Source organism: Pteropus alecto, unplaced genomic scaffold (assembly GCF_000325575.1).
Source record: "Pteropus alecto unplaced genomic scaffold, ASM32557v1 scaffold398, whole genome shotgun sequence".
Classification (NCBI taxonomy): Eukaryota; Metazoa; Chordata; class Mammalia; order Chiroptera; family Pteropodidae; genus Pteropus; species Pteropus alecto.
This window is the reverse complement of record NW_006442497.1, coordinates 2,227,429-2,245,937: the sequence shown is the minus strand read 5'-3', so window position 1 is coordinate 2,245,937 and position 18,509 is coordinate 2,227,429. Positions and strand designations below refer to the sequence as shown.

Genomic DNA, 18,509 nt, shown 5'->3' with positions numbered 1-18,509 from the left:
AGGAATTTGGAAGCAATCTAAATCTCCTGTAATAGGACAGTGGATGCTGAGCTGTTATTATCCAAACGTTAAGGAAGCTGGCATTGAAGATAGAACATGAAATATGGTGATATGGAAATACATTAACAAAGCATTGTAATTTCATCTATCTACAAGTAGATAGGACTGGAGGGGACTATGCAAAATTAACAATAGTTAGGATTACATTTGAAATTGTCTACAAATTTCTTTTAATGTTTTAAGAACTAATCTAAGAATTTTTTTTAATAGAATTGCTTACCTTCCTTCCTCCCCCATCCCCATCTTTCTCATTCTTCCAAGGGATGCCTGGAGAGAATGAGAAACAGCCGGGACAGGCTCCTGAACAAATACCGCCAGGCTGGAGGCAATATGCCAGGGAGAACTCAGAACACCCTTCTAGTACAAGAGGTGATGGAAGAAGAGTGGAATGCTTTACAGTCAATGGATGGCTGTCCAGAAGTCTTGGCTCAGGTCAGGCTGGGATACATGTTTTTAGGGAGGATGCTATAGCATCAAGAATGAGAAGTATCCTCTTTCTACCAATTTCTCCAAGTCTTCAAACCCATCCACCCTTAAACCCCAAATCAGGATTATAATAGTCTTTAACCCAGGTTCTCCTACCTTTAATGTTAGACTCTTCTAGATTAATGATTCCCAAATACCAGACTGTTGACCTGCTGTATCATTGCATTATAATCACTTGTGAAACTAAAAAGAAAGTAATTTCACTCTTTGGCTCTAGCCCTGGAAGTTTTCATTCAGTAGTCATGGGCTAGAAATACTTTCTTTTTAAAAAGGTCTCCAGGAGCTTTCCCATTCTAATCTCACCCAGAATTGAGAGCTGTGTGTGGCTAGGAAACCATTTACCATGTGTCGGGAAGAGCACTGGATTGGAAGTCTGGAGCTGTGAAATTCTTATCCTGGTTTTGTTATTGATTCTTAACTCCACTCTGCCTCTTGACCTTTAGTTTTCACATTTATGAAATGAAAATAATGTCAGCATGGTGTGTACTATAAGAAAAAATGTGGGAAACTGCTTTGAAAACATTAAGGCTTTCTATAATAATGGTACATTATTCAGTGCCTTCTGTGTGTCCTGTTGTATGCCAAATGTTTGTGTTATATAATCACAATTAGTACTCACAATAACCTTGGGTAGGTATTATTTCCACTTTACAGAAGCCCAATCTGAGGTTTACAGGGATTAGGAACTTTCTAGTGGCCACAAAGCTTTGGCAGAACCATGTACTTAGCTCTATACGGTCTCTCCTAAATTAAGTGCTATTACTTTGTTACTGGGTAGTTTAGTCATTTGTTGATGACTTCTCAGCATGACCACATCACTTCATTGTCAGCATAGTCTACAGAAGGACTGGACTGATTTCCTCAGGTAAACCTTCAAGCTAGCCTCCAAGTATCAATCATCGTGAGGCTTGACAGCTGATTATGACTTCAGACCTCTGATAACTCCACTTTCTCTTGCAGTTGGAGCAGCCGATGGACTTGGCTGTGCTGGAGGAAATCCAACAGGAGCTGATTGACCAAGGTGAACTCTGGGACTGGTCCTTCCTGCCTATATCTAGCTACTCTAATGCTGACCTTTTTTCTGAACATACTTAGTTCTTAACACCCCTCCTCTAATTCCATCTTCAGTCAAGTGTCCAGAAGTCTCTGTTTTTACTCTGAAGTCTTGGCTGTCTGTCTTCCCAGTAATAAGAATCTTCAGTGTGCTAGGCTTTGTGTTCAGATTCTCCTTCCGTGCTTATTTTGTCCTTGGGGCTACTCTGCAAGATAGTGTGAGACAGAAAAGACTGGTATCTTACACAGGATGCACAGCCAGTGGAGATGGGAAGCAAAATCAGTTTTATGAATCAAGTTCTCATGTTTATTCTATCCTACAGTACCTCTCTATTAATAGATTAGTAGTAATCCTGTCACTTTGCAGGATATAGTATATGATCAGATCTCTTGTGCTACCTAAGTTAAGTGCCTTCTCTCTCATCCATTCTTTACTGACTCGCCAGGGTCTTGTGAGAATCCACTCCCAGAGGCATCCATAGTATTGTAGAGTGCATAATTTAGCACCTTATATAGTTCATTCATTTATTCCACATAGGCATATTTTGAGTAGGCTTAGTTTTTATCATCTGTAAAACAGAGATAATAGACCTATCCTATAAGTTTGTTTGTAGGCTTAAATAATATGTGTAGAAGACTTAGAGAAGGGCCTAGCATAAAGCTTTCAACAAATGATAGCTATTATTATGAGGACACAAGAGCATGGACTCTTGAGCCAGATTTCTAAAATTCACTTCGCAGCTTTATCACTTTAACTTATGTGGCACTGGGCAAAGCATTTAATCTCCCTGTGCTTCAGTTTCTTCATCTTTAAAATAAGGCTAATATTAGTGAAAAAATTAATATATGTAAAGGGCTTAAAATAGCATTTGGCACATTGTAAGTGCTATGCAAGTGTTAGGTATGATTGGTATTACTGACTCTTGTTAGACTGCAGATTTTTTTTTGTTGTTATCTTTTTTATGGATTCATCCTTCACCCTTACCTATAAAACCTATCATAGTCATGAAGCAAAGGACTTACTAAATATTTCTTCTGGATTATATTTTAAAACTACAAAGTGATAAGGATTTACTGTGTTCTGCCATACTCAGTCATAAAGAATACTCTAGAACAGAGCTTGGTAAACTTTCTCTGAAGGGCCAGATAGTAAATTTTTTAGACTTTATGGTCCATGATTTCTCTTTGCAATTACTCAGTTCTGCTGTTGTAGTATGGGGACGGCCATAGACAATACATAAATATATGAACATGGCTATGTTTCTGTATAACTTTATTTAAAAAACTGAAGGTGGGCCGGATATGGCCTGTGGGCTGTGGTTTGCTGACCCCCGTGCTAAAGTCTAGACTGCGAGCTCCTCAAGAGCAGAGACCAGTCTTTTACATCTTTGTACCCCATGCCTGCCACATAGTAGATATCATTGTGTGTTTGTTGAATGAATGAACACACAAGATTCTGAACAACACAGATTCTAAGTATGTGGACATTGGGGAACAGATCACTTTATACTTAGCAGGGAGGGCCTGGGGTCAGAAATAAATGCCCTATAAGTATTAGCTTTTTCCAGCTTCCCCTGGGACTCTGACACCCTACATCTCTGCTTTTATGGTCTCTGGAGATGTGTGAAAGTTTACTCCTTGTCCCTTAGCCTCACTACTTCACCTCTTGTGCTCATTAGGAGAGGATGGACAGGAGGGGAGGGCTCCAACAAGAGGAATCCTGATGGCAGTAAATATCTAGTGATTGGTAGCATGATTTTGCCTGAATTTTTCTCTGTGTGGATGAAGCCTTCCAAGGTGAAGTTTAGCATTAAAAACAGAGCAATCCAGGTGAATCATGGTGAAGCACTTAAACTGTCCATTGCCTTGCAGAACAGTCCATTATCAGTGAATATGAGAAGAGCTTGCAGTTTGATGAAAAGTGTCTCAGCGTCATACTGGCGGAGTGGGAAGCAAACTCCCTCATCTGTCCTGTGTGTACAAAGTAAGAGTTTTCCAAATCTTTTCAGCATTATTGGTTCCCATCCCCGACTCCAAGGTGGGTGGTATGTCCCCTCTCCCCAGTTTGTTATCTGGAAAGATTTGGGCATCCTGGTCTGCTGGCCATGAAGTTCTGGGATCCCGATTCTGCCTCTAGGTACAACCTGAGAATAACAGGCGGTGTGGTCATGTGTCAGTGTGGCCTGTACATCCCATGTCATGTAAGTGTTCCACACACAGATTTTGAGTCACTTCTTTCCACATATATCTACTTTCTTTAAGAAGCTTCAGTGGTGTGCTGGAGCCAACTGTGCACATCTTTTCCCAACTCATGTTTAGTTCACCTTGGTAGCTTGAAATCAGCCATGGTGAGAGTGTATACAGTATGGAAATTGTTAAGCACTGCAAATCAGGGTGTTCCCTGCTCCCTTCCCAGAGCCATTTGTTAAACACTTATAAATGTACCACTGCTTAAGATGTTTATAGAGAGCCTAGTTTAGAATTGGAAGCTCTTGTATCTGATCTTCCATAAAAAATTTCCATATACGAGGACACTTAAGTTCAAAATTTGTAAGCTTCAGTCATCTTAAAATACAGAAGGAGCCCTCTTATATGATGTGGACCGAAAGTTTGTCATTTGGTTAAAGTGGCGAATTATAAAAATGAAACATTGATAATACACTTTGAACATACAAATTTGCTTGCTAGTCCTTGAGTAGGACTCTCCTGATTGGAGAACTTAGTCTTTTTATGTAAACCACTCTTACAATGCATAGTTTAGAGTTTCCAGTTTTGTTTCTGTAAAGTGCATCAAGAAGCTGAGTGCACAACTTTAGGATTTTTCCTCCCTATCTTTTACCTAATTTAACAGTTTTTTTTAAAGCAACTCATTGTTTTCTAAACATTCCACTTATTATCACACATAAAAAAACCAACTTTATTTTCGTTCTTTTATTTCATTGGTTTACATAATGTGTACTTAAATTACTCTCAGTTTCAGCAGCAAGTTTAATTAGCACAAGCAAATCTGGGACCAAGTAATGCTGGCTCTTGGTAGGGATACAGTTCGCTGGTAGAGGCAGAAGTATAAGGGAGGCTCTGAGTGCTCCTGGTGCTATAAGTGACAATGTGTTTTATAGCAGGAGTGGAGAGCATTGGTTGTTCTAGAGAGGTGGTTAGATGGAGATTGGTTAAGAGATCTTTTTAGTACTATCATGAGCCCAATAGCGTATTTAAAGGTCCATGGAATCAAGCCATCACAGCGAGCCAATCATCAAGAATCAGGATTTTCAATTTGTTGACTATGAGGTAACTAATATTAGGTTGTAGTTTAACTTTTTTATTTTTTAGTCTCCAGAGTTGACAGAGCAGAAACTTCGTGCCTGTTTAGAGGTCAGTGTGAATGAGCACAGTGCACACTGTCCCCACATACCTGGGTTTTCAGTCACTGAAGGGACAGAAGAAAAGTCCAGTCTTCTCATGAGCTGTCTGGTAAGCCTCTCATGGGACCAGTGGTAAGACTGGATCAGTGTTTGGTTTTATTCCTGCCCTAGTAAAAAATAGCTTGGAAACAGTTTATTTAAAAATTATTTAAAAATGCAGTTTATTTTCTGAGGATTTTACTTGAATAGAAAAGTGAAAGTAACAAGTCAGTTCAACTAAAAGGCTAGTCATTCCCTGAAAGAGGAAGAGTCAGGTAGCACAGGATTGTGGAGGGTGCATTGTTCTTGATAGGGATCCTGGCTGCACTGGCTACTCTTATTTGATTAGCAGCAGTGGTCTTAGATGAAGCTGATTATTTCATATTCATAAGACTCAATTAGGCCATCCTGGTATTAGTTTCATAGAACGATACAGAATAGGAAACACAGCAGGGCAGCATCAGGCTTGTCTCTTTAGCAAGAATTTCTCTAAGTGACAACTCAGGTGTGAGGGAATAGGACCACACAAGTAGGTAGAGAGCCACTCTGGTTTAGAAGCCTTAAGCTTACTGTAGGGACCAGTACCTTTTACAATAACCTATGGATATAGCTTCCAGGTCCCAAGCAAGAAGAACTTTGAGATTATGAGCAGTCTACACTTAGGAAAGTCTAAAACTTGGCTTCCTACTGGGTATTTATAGTTGATTCAAGGCCCTCTTATTCCAAATACAGTTTACCTATAGGAGTTGGTATTTTAAGCAACATTGCCCAGCAACACAGCCAACATTTTTCACTTTTATAAAGTTTCTTCTGTAAGTTATTTAATTCCACTCGTTCATTTAAAAAAAATGTAAAGGTCTATGGCCATGCCACCCTGAACAAGCCCGATCTTGTCTTATTTTGGAAGCTAAGCAGGGTTGGGCCTGGTTAGTACTTGGATGGGAGACTACCTAGGAATACCAAGTGCTGTAGGAGCTAAAAAAATAAAAAAATAAAAATAAATAATATAAATAAATAATAATAAAAAATAAAACAGATTCAGGTCTCAGCCTTTAAAAAAAAATGTATTAAGGACTGTTTAAAATTAAAAAATATGCATTTTCTCCCAGAGCTCAAGTTTAGGATTGGTGATTAAGAGAATACAGAAAGCAAGTAGTAAGTACCCTTGGAGAGCCATCAGGGGAGGATCTAAGGGGGTTCAGAGGAGGTGATTTCATTTGTGGATGAACTTCCTAAAGGAGGCATTTAACCTTGGCTTTGAAGTGGGGAATAGGATTTGGACATGTAGATATGGCAAGATAAGTGGAAGATCCCCAGCTAATGTAAAGGTAGGGAGGCAGAAAATTGTGGAGTGTATATGAAAAGTATCACATTCTGCTTATCTGGAACTTTGGGTTTGTGAGGGAAAGAAGCAGCATGATCTTATGAGAGAGTTATTGTAGTTGCTGTGTATGTGAGATGTCTTGAGTCAGAAACAACATTTGAGAGGCTGTCCACTACTCTGTGGGAGAAGTGGAGAGGGCTCGAACTTAGGCAATAACAATGGTGTGGGTAGAATGGATGTGAGAGGCTTAGGAAGTGAATTGATGAAATTCTGTAGCCGCAGATGTCAGGGTGGAGGAATCAAAGATGCGAGGTTTCAAGGCTGGTTAACCGGGCAGTGGTGGGGCCATGTGTGGAAGACAAGGTTTGTGCTGAGAACTTCAGAGTTCAACTGTGGACATGTTGGATTTGAGATTTCTGTGAGACACCCAGGTTTTGGTGGAGTTAGGAGTGGAGCTGAGAGTAAGGGATAGCTTTAGAAGTCGCTTGCTTCTGTATGATTGCTAAAAGTCGTACGTGAGATGACAGTGCCAAAGGAGGACTTGTAGAAAAGACTAATGATGTATTCTTGGGCATTGCCTACATTTTCGCTTTAAGGGAACAAGCGGAGGTGAAGAACAGAGGCTGCAGAACAGAAGTGTGGAAGGTGTGGACATTTCCCAAAGGAAGGAGTTGAGTGGGTAGTAGCCCTCACCATAGGGATTGAGGTAGACATTGATGACTTTATATAGATGATTTCGGTGGAATCAAAGGGTCAAGTAGCTACCACCTGATTTCAGTTTTAGGAATTTGAGTGAGTAGGGAGCCAAGAAGTAGAATCAGTAACTGTATTACAGTTTTTCCAAGAAATTTAGCTATAATGAGGAAGAAAGATATTAATTTGCCTTTTTAGAAGGAAGACCATTGAGTGCATTTGTAAATTGAGAAGGATTCACCGGAGGGCTAGGTGGTGGGAGTGGGTAGATAAGTGAGGAAATAAGGGCCTAGACCTACCAGAAGGGATGGGATTGTGGGGAAGGAGGGCAGTAGAATTAGATTTATTAAATACTTAACTGTGTGCCAAGTTGTTCTATGTACATCATTTCATCACAAGGTGGATATTGTTCCCAATGTTAGGAACAGGAAACGTTCAGATAGGTGAGAAGATTTGGCCAAATGGTACTGCTACGAAAAGCTACATCTGGTATTAGAGCCCAGGTGTCAATGGTTCTAGCACCCCTGCTATTTTCAGCTCCAGGGTCAGGCCTTGGGGGAGGGACATGGCTTTTTTCCAGATTGTATAGAAGGAGACACAGTGGGTGAAGTTTAGATAAAACCTGTCACTACTTCCTATAGATTACAGGCACATGCACCCTTCTGCTCCAGCCATCTAGAACTGCTTGTGGATTCTCAAATATGCAAGTGTTTTCGGGCCTCCATGCTCTTGTGCTATTATCTGAAATGCCTTTGGCTCCTCCCACTCAGCTCAAGGATCATTTATACAAATGTTATTGAGCACTGCTGTATGCCAGATGATCATTGAAGCCTGACCCCTCATGCAGAATTGGCAGGTTCTTCTTGGGCTTCTACTCTGCTCGCTACTGTCTCTGTAGCACTGCTGCAGTTACCTGTTTAGAGCTTTGTTCTCAAGGGCAAGGACCATATTTTTATTCCCAGTCTTTGGCACATAGGTAGGTCTAATGTTTGGAGAAATGAGTTGAAGTAGAGGGAGGAGAGTTGAAGGGGCATAAGGTCAGATAGCTTTGGCTTCTGCCTTCTCAGTGAGATGAACAAGTGAGCCATTCAGAGTACATTGGAACTGAGCTAGAGTGTGGAGCTCCTTGAGAGTGTGAAAGTTCCAGACCAAGTATTAGAGGGAACGGGTAGGACAATTAAAGAGGACGTGAAGCATTGCGTAGTTGCTGAGTGTCTGTCTAGCTGCAGTTGTCTGCTCACCTGACATCAGTGCCTTGCAGCTCAGAGCAGCAACAAAGCCAAGTGGAAGGTGAAGTTTGGAAAAGCAGTTGTAGGACATGATTGACAATGCTGGCTCCTGGGTGGGCAGGGAGACCATTGTTGGGCCCTGAGGGCAAAGGAAGAGGGTGTCATAGCAAAGGTGAAACAGGAAAGGACAAAATTATATTCAGTAGCCTATGCCAGAGTTTACCGTTTTGAAAGGTAGGTCATTTGGAATGCTCTAGAGTTCCAGTGTGCCACTTATCTGGTTTCACTTATAGGGAAACCATGGATCATTGGGTTCAATATCCAGTGAGGTCAGGCTATATATAGGGTGTTTCAGCATAGATGGCAAGGAGGAGGAAGATAGGTGTAGGTTACAGAAAGTGGGTATATATAGCCATAGGGACTTGGAAAATTTGAGATGTGAGGAGCGGTTAAGGGTAGTAATAGGGATGCAATGGGCTAGACCACCAGAAATCCAAGTATATTACCTAAGGAAGTGTAAAGAGTCAAGGTTAAACACAGGGTTCCTTAGCATAGTGGTGAGGCTGAGCTGTCAAGGAATCAGGAGCCAGTTTTATACTTTAGTGTTTACTGATTGTTAGGGGAAACCATGCTAGAATTAATGGGCCTCCAACTTTTGATTGTGAGCATACATGGTTTGTACCTCCCTATGGCACATGCTTGTTTATCTTGTCCTATGTTGAAGAGACCTCACCTCCTTGCTGGGCTATAAAAGCTGCCATCTCTGAGAAGTTTGAATAATCTTTCTGGTCACTGGTTTCCTGAGGGTGAGGATATTTGATTAGTCCATCTCTAGGATTTGATCTTAGCTTAAGACTGCATTGCTGCTGCTGATTTCAAAGGAAGTTGTTTTGAGGTCAGACTGAGGTTCATTGAAGCCTGAGAACAGGACTCGTCAGCAGCCTCTAACTACACCACTGAACTATGTCATAATTGTAACTGAACTCGGCATCATGTCATGTCGGAATTCTAATTGCAGCATAAATGTTATTACTGATTACAACTTTTAATAACATATTGAGACAAAACAATTTAAGCTAACTTTTTTCTATTTAAATCCAGGCTTGTGATACTTGGGCTGTGATCATCTAAAGCCAGCCTTTACATCATTCTACTGGGTTGGAAACAACTTGTTGCATCTAAGAAGGGGCCTTGTAAATACAAATATTTAATTTATAACTTATTTTATATTAAAACTTTTCAAATGTCTCTGCTCTTGGTGTTTTGTAATGCAGGTTGAAGGGGGAAGGAATAGAAATAGAAAAGACAAATCACCTTAGAGGAGATAAACCAATTTTATTATCCATCATTATGTTATACAAAAATCTAGAAATAATAGATCTGTAAAGAAATGAGTAGTAAATAAGAGGGCAACAAATAATTTAAATTTGAATTATTTTCCATGATGTTAGGATGAAAACCATTTCAAAGCACACGTCTGGCTTCAGAATAGGTTTTGTTCATTGGCCAAAGCCTGCCATAAAATAAAGGTGTTCAGCGTCTTGTGTGTTCTACTGGCTCTTGACAAAACCTTTGAGGTCTTCAAGAAAAGTAATGTACTCCTGGTGCTCTAGGGCTGTGCTGAGCTCCACTAACTCATCCGCAAAAGTATTGTCCACCCCTCGGTCCGCAAGGAAATCCATTAGGTGGTCATACAAGGCCTAGAAGGAGAAACAACATTAGTTTAAGAAGAAAATGCTTCTGTCTTTCCTTGGACTAATTAAAATGCTTCTTTGTTTTTCCTTGAACTAGGACCCTCCCCTGCTAAGGCCCAAGGGCACCCCATCTTATCAAGCACTCACCCAGTCCAGGGAATCTGTGTTGAGTGTGTAATTTGTGTCCTTCCAGTCAGACTCGCCAGTGGACTGAAAGCTCACTTCTCTGATAGAGAAAATGTCACTCTCGTCCTCCTCTTCTTGTCCAACCTGACAAGAGACAGTAGTTGGGGAAACTGAAGGGTTTTCTTGGACAAGCCAGACTTATGCAAAGAAAAAGGACTATTTATAGGCTGAAACTAACCAGATTTTAACCTCATCCCCTATATCTGCTCCCTCATCCCCCATACCTCCCTTGTGCTGCTTTGCTGATCTAAGTTAGAGTAAGGTCTCTAGAAGTAAGGTCTCTAGAAGTCCTACTTGTCCCCAGGGATGCCAAAGTGCTAGCACCCTGTCCTCAATACCTCATCTTCTGGATAGTGACAGTCCAGCACAAGGGCCTTCTTGGTACCATTCTTTATGACTTCAACCACGAAATTGGGAGTAGATGTCAATTCAGGCTGGGGAAACAAAAGTCAGTCAGTATATGCCATTGTTGGCAGAGGTTGGTTACCTGGACCAATTCAAGGGGTTTGGCCATCACTATTATAATATTATTTAGCTATTTTTAAAGACTTATGCTATAGCATTTCCAAATAAGGAGCCTAGAATCTTTAACAGTATTAAAGCCACATACCAGCTCATTCAGGAGGCTGGGCTGAATTCTTCCTATTCATCTTTTCTAGAGTTAAAGACTATGTTTTAGAGGGTAGAGTATATTTAGTTCAGTATTTCACTTCTGTTAGCACTCAACTTGTTTAAATAACATACTAGATTTTGAATTAAGAAATCTGAATTTCAGCCCTAGCTATGTGCAAATTAACCGAGACCTAGGTTTTTCCTTAATCTTCCTGGGTCTGTTTCTCCATCCATAAACTGCAAAGCTGGCCCAAAGCTTCAAGATCTCTTTCCAACAGACTGTTTTGGGATCTTCCTATAGCCCAGGACCAAAGGCTGATGCATCTGGCTAAATGGCAGTCCTAATGTATGAATAACAGCAATTTTCCCTTTGATGGTGAGCCATCCGATGTCAGAGAGATCCTAGTCAGGGTGGCTGAGATAGCAGCACACCAGGGAGCTGTGCTCTCTGTGCTAGTTCATGAGACAATACAGATGTGGCCCTCATACCAGCTAGTTTCTAGGCAAGACACACTGCTTCTTAAAATTTTTGGAGACGGGGCACCATCCATGTCCAACTAAGAGGACCAGCAATATAAGACCTTGCCAAAATCTCTGATGTTAAATCTCTGATGCACTGGCAGCTTTGCTACTCTGGTTAAGTGGCTGGTGTTTATTTCCAGCCCGTGATATGTTAGAACATCCCTTACTTAGAAACACTCCAAATGATAATCTCTGATATCAAACATCTTCCCCCATCATGGAAGGAGTAATTAAGACAGTTTCAATTACTTTCCATTAGGAGAACACAGGCCAAACTATAAAGCCTAATCCTATAGATGGCAATTTACTCAGTCCCTGGGAAAGAAAAGGGGCCATACATTCCTGGTGCTGAAGCTGGCCAGAAACTGCTGCTCTAGAAGTAAAGTCCCAAGGATGGTTGTCCTTTGCATTCTCTTTCCTTCTAGCATTAGAGAAATTAAAACCAAAAACAATGCTCCTCTAAGCCCCTGAAAGCCTGTCAGAACTCAGGAGAAAAGCTGGTTACAAGCTTACTTCCTGTTCTTCAACCTTCTGCCCTTGAGAGGGCTCCTCCTCCCCATCAAATGTTGGTGGGATGCTATTGTTAATGTTGAAAGTGACAGTGATCCTACAGAGGTAAAACAACAGACAAGGTATAGTAGTTTTTTTTCAATTACAGTTAGCAGTCAATATGTTAGTTTCAGGTATATAGCATAGTAGTTAGACATTTATATAATTTACGAAGTGATGCCCCCCCACATGTCCACCTGGCACCACACAGTTATTACAATATTACTAACTTTATTCCCTTTGTAGTACTTTATATCCCTGTGACTATTTTGTAACTGCCAGTTTCTACTTCTTAATCTCTTCATCTTTTTCACCCAGCCCCCTCCCCAACAAGGGAATTTTAACTAAGTATTGAGGTCTGCTATAGTTGAAACAATGTCTCTATCCTAGCTGTTTTTATATCTAAAGTCTACATCCCACCCTGGAATGGATTCAGCAGGTCTGAATTTGCCTAGTATGTGCCAGCTGCTGGAAGTCAAACCAATAGACTCCAGTTTATCTCAGCCAAAAAGAACCATGTGTGGACTACTACCAGGCCAGCATCCAAGGGCTCACTGCCAACTTGTGTCCACTGGTTATCTCCAGGCAGCTGACATTGCTCGCTGGTTTTTCCAGGGCATCCTCCAGTGGTGGTGAGCAGCTGAGAAGCGGCTGGGATGAAATAGCTGCCTCCTTTAAAAAGCTTTTCTCCATCAGAAAATCTGCCCCTTGGAGGATAGGAAGAAGGAGCACTGGAGTGTTGCATCAGCTAAGGACCAAGAGCAGTGCTGGCTCCAGGAAGGGGAAGCCTCACAAAGAACAATACGCTGCAGTACAGTCATTCTTCAGAGTACTGTGGGAAGTTTTATAATCACAAAGCAGGCCAGAAACACTAATGACAATTTTAAAGTGTAAGAATCCTCACCTGTCATATCATGTCTCAAAGTTTGAGTTGAAATGAAAAATAATGTGAGATTTGGAATTAGCATTGCTGGGCTGTGCGACTCCAGCAGGCACTATTTGCATACAACAGCACACTGTAACTGCTGCTTTCTGAAGCTGTGCTAACTGGCTGCCTTGCCAGGAAGCCACTTTTCCATAGAATGGTGGTTTGAGGTTCGGCCACAGTATCTAATGATGACCAAGTTGAGCTCCCTAGAACATTATTTACAATGGCCCCAAACTGTCTATGACTCACCCTAGGAAAATGGTTTAGGTGAAGTTACAGTATGCACAATTGACCTATAAGTGAGACTAAACACACCATACTGCTAGGCAAAAAATAATCCAAACCCTACTTCACAATATATAAAATCCACTCAAAATGGATCATAGATTTAAAACAGCTGAGCTAGGTCAAAAGCTCCCCATCTAATGGTAACCATCTTGTTATAAATAAGTTACACGTCTTGTATTTTCACTTATTGTAAACATTAGGGAGCAGAGGCCTTGTTTTACTCAGCCAGAGCCCGTAGTTCAGTGAGTCAAGACTATAAACCTGAGATCAAACTGATGCTGTCAGTACTATAAGAATTTCTAAATCTGCATGCCTGAATTTAGGTAGGGGCATGGCCTCCACCACCAGTAGGGGTTTACTTTATGTCTCTAGTGGTTCAATAGACTTCGAGCTACATACTTTTGTTCTACCTCCTGTTTCCTTAGTAACCAGCCCACAGGAAATTTATGTGCAGTGAACGAATTACCTGGAACATATGAAATTATCCAAATGAACCCTGTATCTTGGAAACCACGTGTCAAAGTACCTGCCTTAAGCTATTCTGGGAATGACTCAGCGCAGGTCCTGTAGGGTCATGGATTTAGGGCCCTGGAAGAGATGCCTCTAGTACTTACTTTTCTCCAGCAACATTCCGCACTAATTTAGCTTCTGTCCCATTCACTTCCAGCTCCCAACCTCCAGACATCTTGGGGAGGGATTTATGCTTCTGTATTTTCTTTTCCTCCTTAATTTCATCATTCAGGAATTCAACAAAAGCTTTGTCCCCTACAATGAAAGTCCATCAATTTAAAACGTATAAATGACCTAGGTTACTCTAGCCAGAAATCTGTTAATCCTCTGGGGAGGTAGCTCATCTCATATACACTAAGCCTCCTTTTCTGCATCTGTAAAAAATACCTAATACTGTAAGGAAGCTGTGATCGATTCTGGAGAAGTGATTTGCGACAGTGAACTCATTACGACGTTTCACACAAAGCAAGAGAGTTCCAATAAAACTTCTTCCACTTTCTAAAAGGCATAACCACACTACTTTCCACCACAACCTTGGGCCTTCCCGAAAGTTCCTTTTTTGAAAGACAGGATAAAGTCGGCTTCCAGGGCTTAACTGTATATCTCGCCCCAAAATAAAACACTTAAAAAGATGGGTGAAGAGGGGAAATGTGATCACACGTGGGTTTCACCTTCTGGTTGCCAATCACTTGGGAAAATGTTCTGGACCTCGCAGGGCGGCTCCGGGTGGCCCACTCGTGGTCTACACTTCTCGGCCTCCGCCCCCCATCCTATCCAGGAATCTACCGCTCACGGCCCCGGCCCACGCGAGCAAACTCACCTTCCGTATGCAGCTCACTGCAGCCACAGGCGCAGGGCTCGCGAGGACGCAGGAGGCTGGGCCGCCGCGCAGACCCCGCGCGCACGCTGAGGAGCCCAAAAGGCCGGATGCACGGCCGTGGCACCGGCTGCAGCAGCGGCCGGAGCGGCGGGGAGGAAGCCGCCGCGCGGAGGCCGGCGACGGCAGAGCCCAAGGCGCGGGGCACACAGCGCAGCAGAGGTAGCATCGCGGAGGCGGCGGCAGACACGTGCGGATGAGGACAAGAAGGTCCAAAGCGCCCCCTGACCGAGCGCGCCGCCGGAAGTCCCGCCCCCTCCCGGGAACCACTTCCGTACCGTCAGTTTGCAAGTTAAAGGCACCGTGGGCAGGACCTCGCCCTCTGCTGGCTGCCCGCGGCTCAGTCTCCCGAGGGCCTCAAATCCAGTAACTGAACTTTTTAGCTGAGTCCACCCGCCTGAGTATGGTGTGCAAGGCTTTCTGTTTAATTTGCCAGAATCATTCTTCTCCAGTGGCTGCTTACGCTCTCCAAATTTCCATCTACTGTTCTCAAAGCACGCCAGGCTTTCTATAACTTCGTGGAATACACTCTTGCCGCCGCCAACAACCTAACGACCAGCCAGCCTTCAAGGTCATCTCCCTTAAGATGCCTTCCTGGAAACTCCTTTTATCTGCCATGAAACAGAACTCACGCCTGTGTACTCCCAGCCCCATACGTTTCGTTCTTCTCTAAGGAGAAATCTTCTGGCATTGCTGGTTTACCTGGCAGCCTTCCCTCACCCCCAACAGACTGGGAGCTCCTGAAGGGCTAATTCCTGCGACCTTCTTTCTTCATACCCTCCAAGCTTGCTCTCAGATTCTGATGGGATATCATTTTTCTAGGGGCAAGAAGCCATTGGCTACAAAAGATTTAAGAAATGATGTTCCTACCTTACCAGGACACACAGAATATACGATAGAAAGTCTTCCCAATTGGTGGCAAAGATAAGATTAATAATTTATTCTAAACAGCATTCTGTAATTAAGGAGACTCTAGAAAGAAGCCATACACATCATGTACAAGATTCATTTTTAATGATTTGATAGTCATGTGCAAATTTGAGCATTATATACAAGAAGTGATGTTTCTCTAGAGCTATGTCTATTTAAACAATACCAGATTCTCAAAATACAACATAAACCCGAACCAACTTGATTTTTCTGCGCCCTCCCCCCCAACCTCCCACAAGTTATTCTGGTCAAATAAAATATAATCAAATCCTTGTTTCCTGACAGGTGCACTGTTCGCTTTAATGCTCAAGAAATGATATTTTAGATGACTAGCCATGGTTCCAAGCAGTTCTTGACAGCTGGATTAAATGAATTTATCACAGTACATAAAAAGTTTTACCCAGAGCAAAAACTTGCCTCCATTCTGGCATCTATTTACAACCAGCGGAGATGCAACACAGGGTTTTTAAACAAGGACCACCAGGTGTTGGCAGTTCTTCCCCTGTAATAAAAATCTGTGTTCCTCTGGATGTTCCACTCTCCATGATTAGAAGACACAACACCTGAGGCATACGATCTGTTTGAAGTGGATCTATTTACATGAAGCTGCTTGTGGGAGCTAGCAATCTGCCCAGACACGGATTTCATAGGTTGGACAAAATGTGGCACACCATTAGAGATTTTACCAATTGAAAGAGAGTAGCTCAAGATTAAACTGCAACATCATTGTGCAACATTTAACTTTAAGAAAGTTTAAATTTAAAATGTACTATCCCCTGCAGCTCAATATAAATATTTCTTTGTAGTAATATGTGGTCAGAATGGGTTTTCCAATCTGATTTAATCCCTGAGTAGCTATGTTAAAAATTAACTTTTTAAAAAGCCCAATAAAAATCTACTGTATTAAAACCCTACCAGAATGTTACAGTGGTAAATATATTCCAGTATAGAAACATTAAAGCTACTTAGAATCTATTTACATATACTTAGAAGCTATTTATCCCTTATTCCTGCTCAGAAAAGAATTTACACTTCCAGAAACTTTTTAGGTACTTAAGTTGGACACAAATTATTCCAAGTTCTACTTGCCCCAAAGAACACTTCTTGATAATTTGCCAAGGAAAATGATAAGTCACCCCACTATTTTTTACAAGCATGATGAATATTTGATTAAAAATACAGTATTTTCTTTTTCCAAGTCACACTAAACATCCTAGGCTTCTATTAAATAAATGAGAATACATTTTAAAAACCTTCTGAAAAACTTTTCAGAAAGTCAGCAATGGTAAAAACAAGCCAATCTGAGGAAGAGCCAGCCAAGTCTAAGTATTCAATAAGATAGGGTATATAGAATTTGTCAAATCCTATTCTGTTGAATCCTATTTGGCCTAAATGTAACTATTTCTAACAGAATTAAATCAGAAGTGCCCAGAGAGCCCTGAACACTAGGTAAAAGCTTGACTTCTCAGGGCCATTGGGCTAGTGCTCAAAAGCCTGATTCAGTCTTGAAATACTCAGGCGTGGACAGATGAGACCCAGAATGGGGTGCTCCAGCAGGTTATGGTCTTGAAGAGTTCACTGGATCTGGAATGAAGAGACTGACCACTGTCTCTGAAGGATCTCTGTTTGGCCCCCTGACTATAAATTGCATGATTCACTTTCAGTCATCTTTAAGTAATGACCAAAATATTGTACATGTGTGTTTAGACCAATTAAGCAAAATAAAAGGGCTAAATCTTGGCTTCTAGGGCAAGACATCTGGGGGAAGATCATTTGCTCTTGAAAATTAAATAGCTAAGAAGAACCTTTGGTGTCTTTTCCCTTCTTAAAATATGAGAACAGGAAGAGACTGTGGAGACCCTCTAATTCCCTCTCAGAAATGTAGAAACTGAGGATTAGAGAGGGGTGACTGGCACAGTTAGAAAGTAACAAAGCCAGGTTGTCCTAAAGTCTCAAGGAAGGAAAGAAGATCATAGAAAATAAGATGCAAGACTATAAACACCAGCTGTGGTGGATGGGATGAGCCAGTGTTGTCTGGGTTCTCACTGATCATTCGTCTCTCCCCCTCAACCCCAACAGCTCTCTGACCAGAGGCCTCAAAAGAAGAGAAATGGCTGAAATGTGGTGCAGAGACTTTCCTTACGCTCACATATTTATATGGGCCCAGTTATGGAGAAAAATGGCAACTGGGTATGTCAGAGGCCATCACCCTACAAGGTCAGTTTTCCATATTTACACTTGACATGATGCAGAAGATATAAATCAACCTTCACCTAGGAAACTTTCAGGTCTCATAAAAGCACAAATGGGGGTATGAGCCACAGAGGCACCAGGAACAAAGGGACACAGCTCAACAACCTGAGTGTGCTTCTTTATTACTCTCTGCTGGAGGCAGCAGAGTCCACTCCCTGGGGAGGAGGTTCTGCAGGGGCATCCAGCCCATGAGGTAAGAGACAAACAGCATCAGCCTCCTGAAACTTCTATGGATGTCAGTCTCTTATGTTTTCTATTTAAAACCTTCATACGGATAGACATTAAAATAGATTCAAGGATAACATCGAGCTTTGTGCTCTCCTATGGTCCCCTTCCAGAAAGTCCTCCTTAGTCACAAGAACTCGGGGCATTTTGTTGTACCGAATTCACATCACGTAAAAAGTAATAACATCAAACTCACAATTCATCATGTTCACGTGGGCCAGGCACAGCTCTGGGTACTTTCATTTTCTCTAAACCTCATGACACTAACCCTATAAGTATTATTATTACACCCAGTTAGCAGATGAGGAAACTGAGGCTCAGAAGTTAACTATGTCACCCAAAGTCACCCAGCAAGAACCAAAAGCATAATTTTGATGGTTTCAAAGGTATAAATGGTAGGTGCATAGCTACATGGTTCAGTCTTAGAAATTTAAACAAAGACGCTTGCAAGCTCCTGGAAGTCAGGCACATTCTGTTACATTAAAACCTGCCTCTCTAGGTGCCAAACTGGAAGTCAGTTGTGAGGATGGCGATGGTCCTAGCTCCCAGTTCTGGCAACAGCCTAGGGTGGCTCAGTTTCTGGCTGTTCTCAACTTCCTCCGGAAGTACTCGGGGGCAGCCTCATATAGCCACTCGGCGTCCACTACGCAGAGGTCTCGCATGTAGCACTTGTTGGTGTGGAGCAGCTC

At 41.9% G+C, this 18,509-nt stretch overlaps 3 protein-coding genes and 1 pseudogene across 7 annotated transcripts in view; 2 read left to right on the top strand and 2 right to left on the bottom strand.

Annotated features, from left to right (window-relative positions):
• RPAIN (RPA interacting protein) overlaps window positions 1-9,494 on the top strand; it is an 11,166-nt gene extending 1,672 nt beyond the window's left edge. For 3 of the 5 annotated variants that reach the window (XM_015597397.2, XM_015597396.2, XM_006922234.3), the window contains exons 2-7: window positions 322-492; window positions 1,507-1,567; window positions 3,472-3,583; window positions 3,737-3,800; window positions 4,930-5,070; window positions 9,348-9,494. In XM_015597397.2, coding sequence (XP_015452883.1) covers window positions 337-492; window positions 1,507-1,567; window positions 3,472-3,583; window positions 3,737-3,800; window positions 4,930-5,070; window positions 9,348-9,377 — 564 coding nt within the window. In that variant the 5' untranslated portion in view covers window positions 322-336 and the 3' untranslated portion in view covers window positions 9,378-9,494. Of the gene's footprint in view, window positions 1-321; window positions 493-1,506; window positions 1,568-3,471; window positions 3,584-3,736; window positions 3,801-4,929; window positions 5,071-9,347 lie in introns of those variants that run through there. The other 2 variants (XM_025040194.1, XM_006922235.3) reach the window with 2 other exon arrangements.
• LOC112471433 lies at window positions 5,857-5,975 on the top strand (annotated as a pseudogene).
• A 67-nt stretch (window positions 9,495-9,561) lies between the features above and the next one.
• Window positions 9,562-14,663, bottom strand: C1QBP (complement C1q binding protein). Its single transcript, XM_006922233.3, has 6 exons — window positions 14,356-14,663; window positions 13,640-13,790; window positions 11,774-11,867; window positions 10,465-10,560; window positions 10,088-10,210; window positions 9,562-9,946 (listed from the first exon to the last, which is right to left on the bottom strand). The coding sequence occupies exons 1-6, from the start codon at window positions 14,579-14,581 to the stop codon at window positions 9,797-9,799; spliced, it is 840 nt and encodes a 279-aa protein (XP_006922295.1). The 5' UTR covers window positions 14,582-14,663; the 3' UTR covers window positions 9,562-9,796.
• Window positions 14,664-15,404: 741 nt separating this feature from the next.
• The window catches only part of DHX33 (DEAH-box helicase 33), a 19,296-nt gene continuing 16,191 nt past the window's right edge, over window positions 15,405-18,509 (bottom strand). Inside the window, 1 exon segment of the mRNA XM_006922232.2 lies at window positions 15,405-18,509. This exon segment is cut by the window's right edge and continues 21 nt beyond it. Within this exon segment, the coding sequence (XP_006922294.1) occupies window positions 18,393-18,509 (117 nt within the window). The 3' untranslated portion in view covers window positions 15,405-18,392.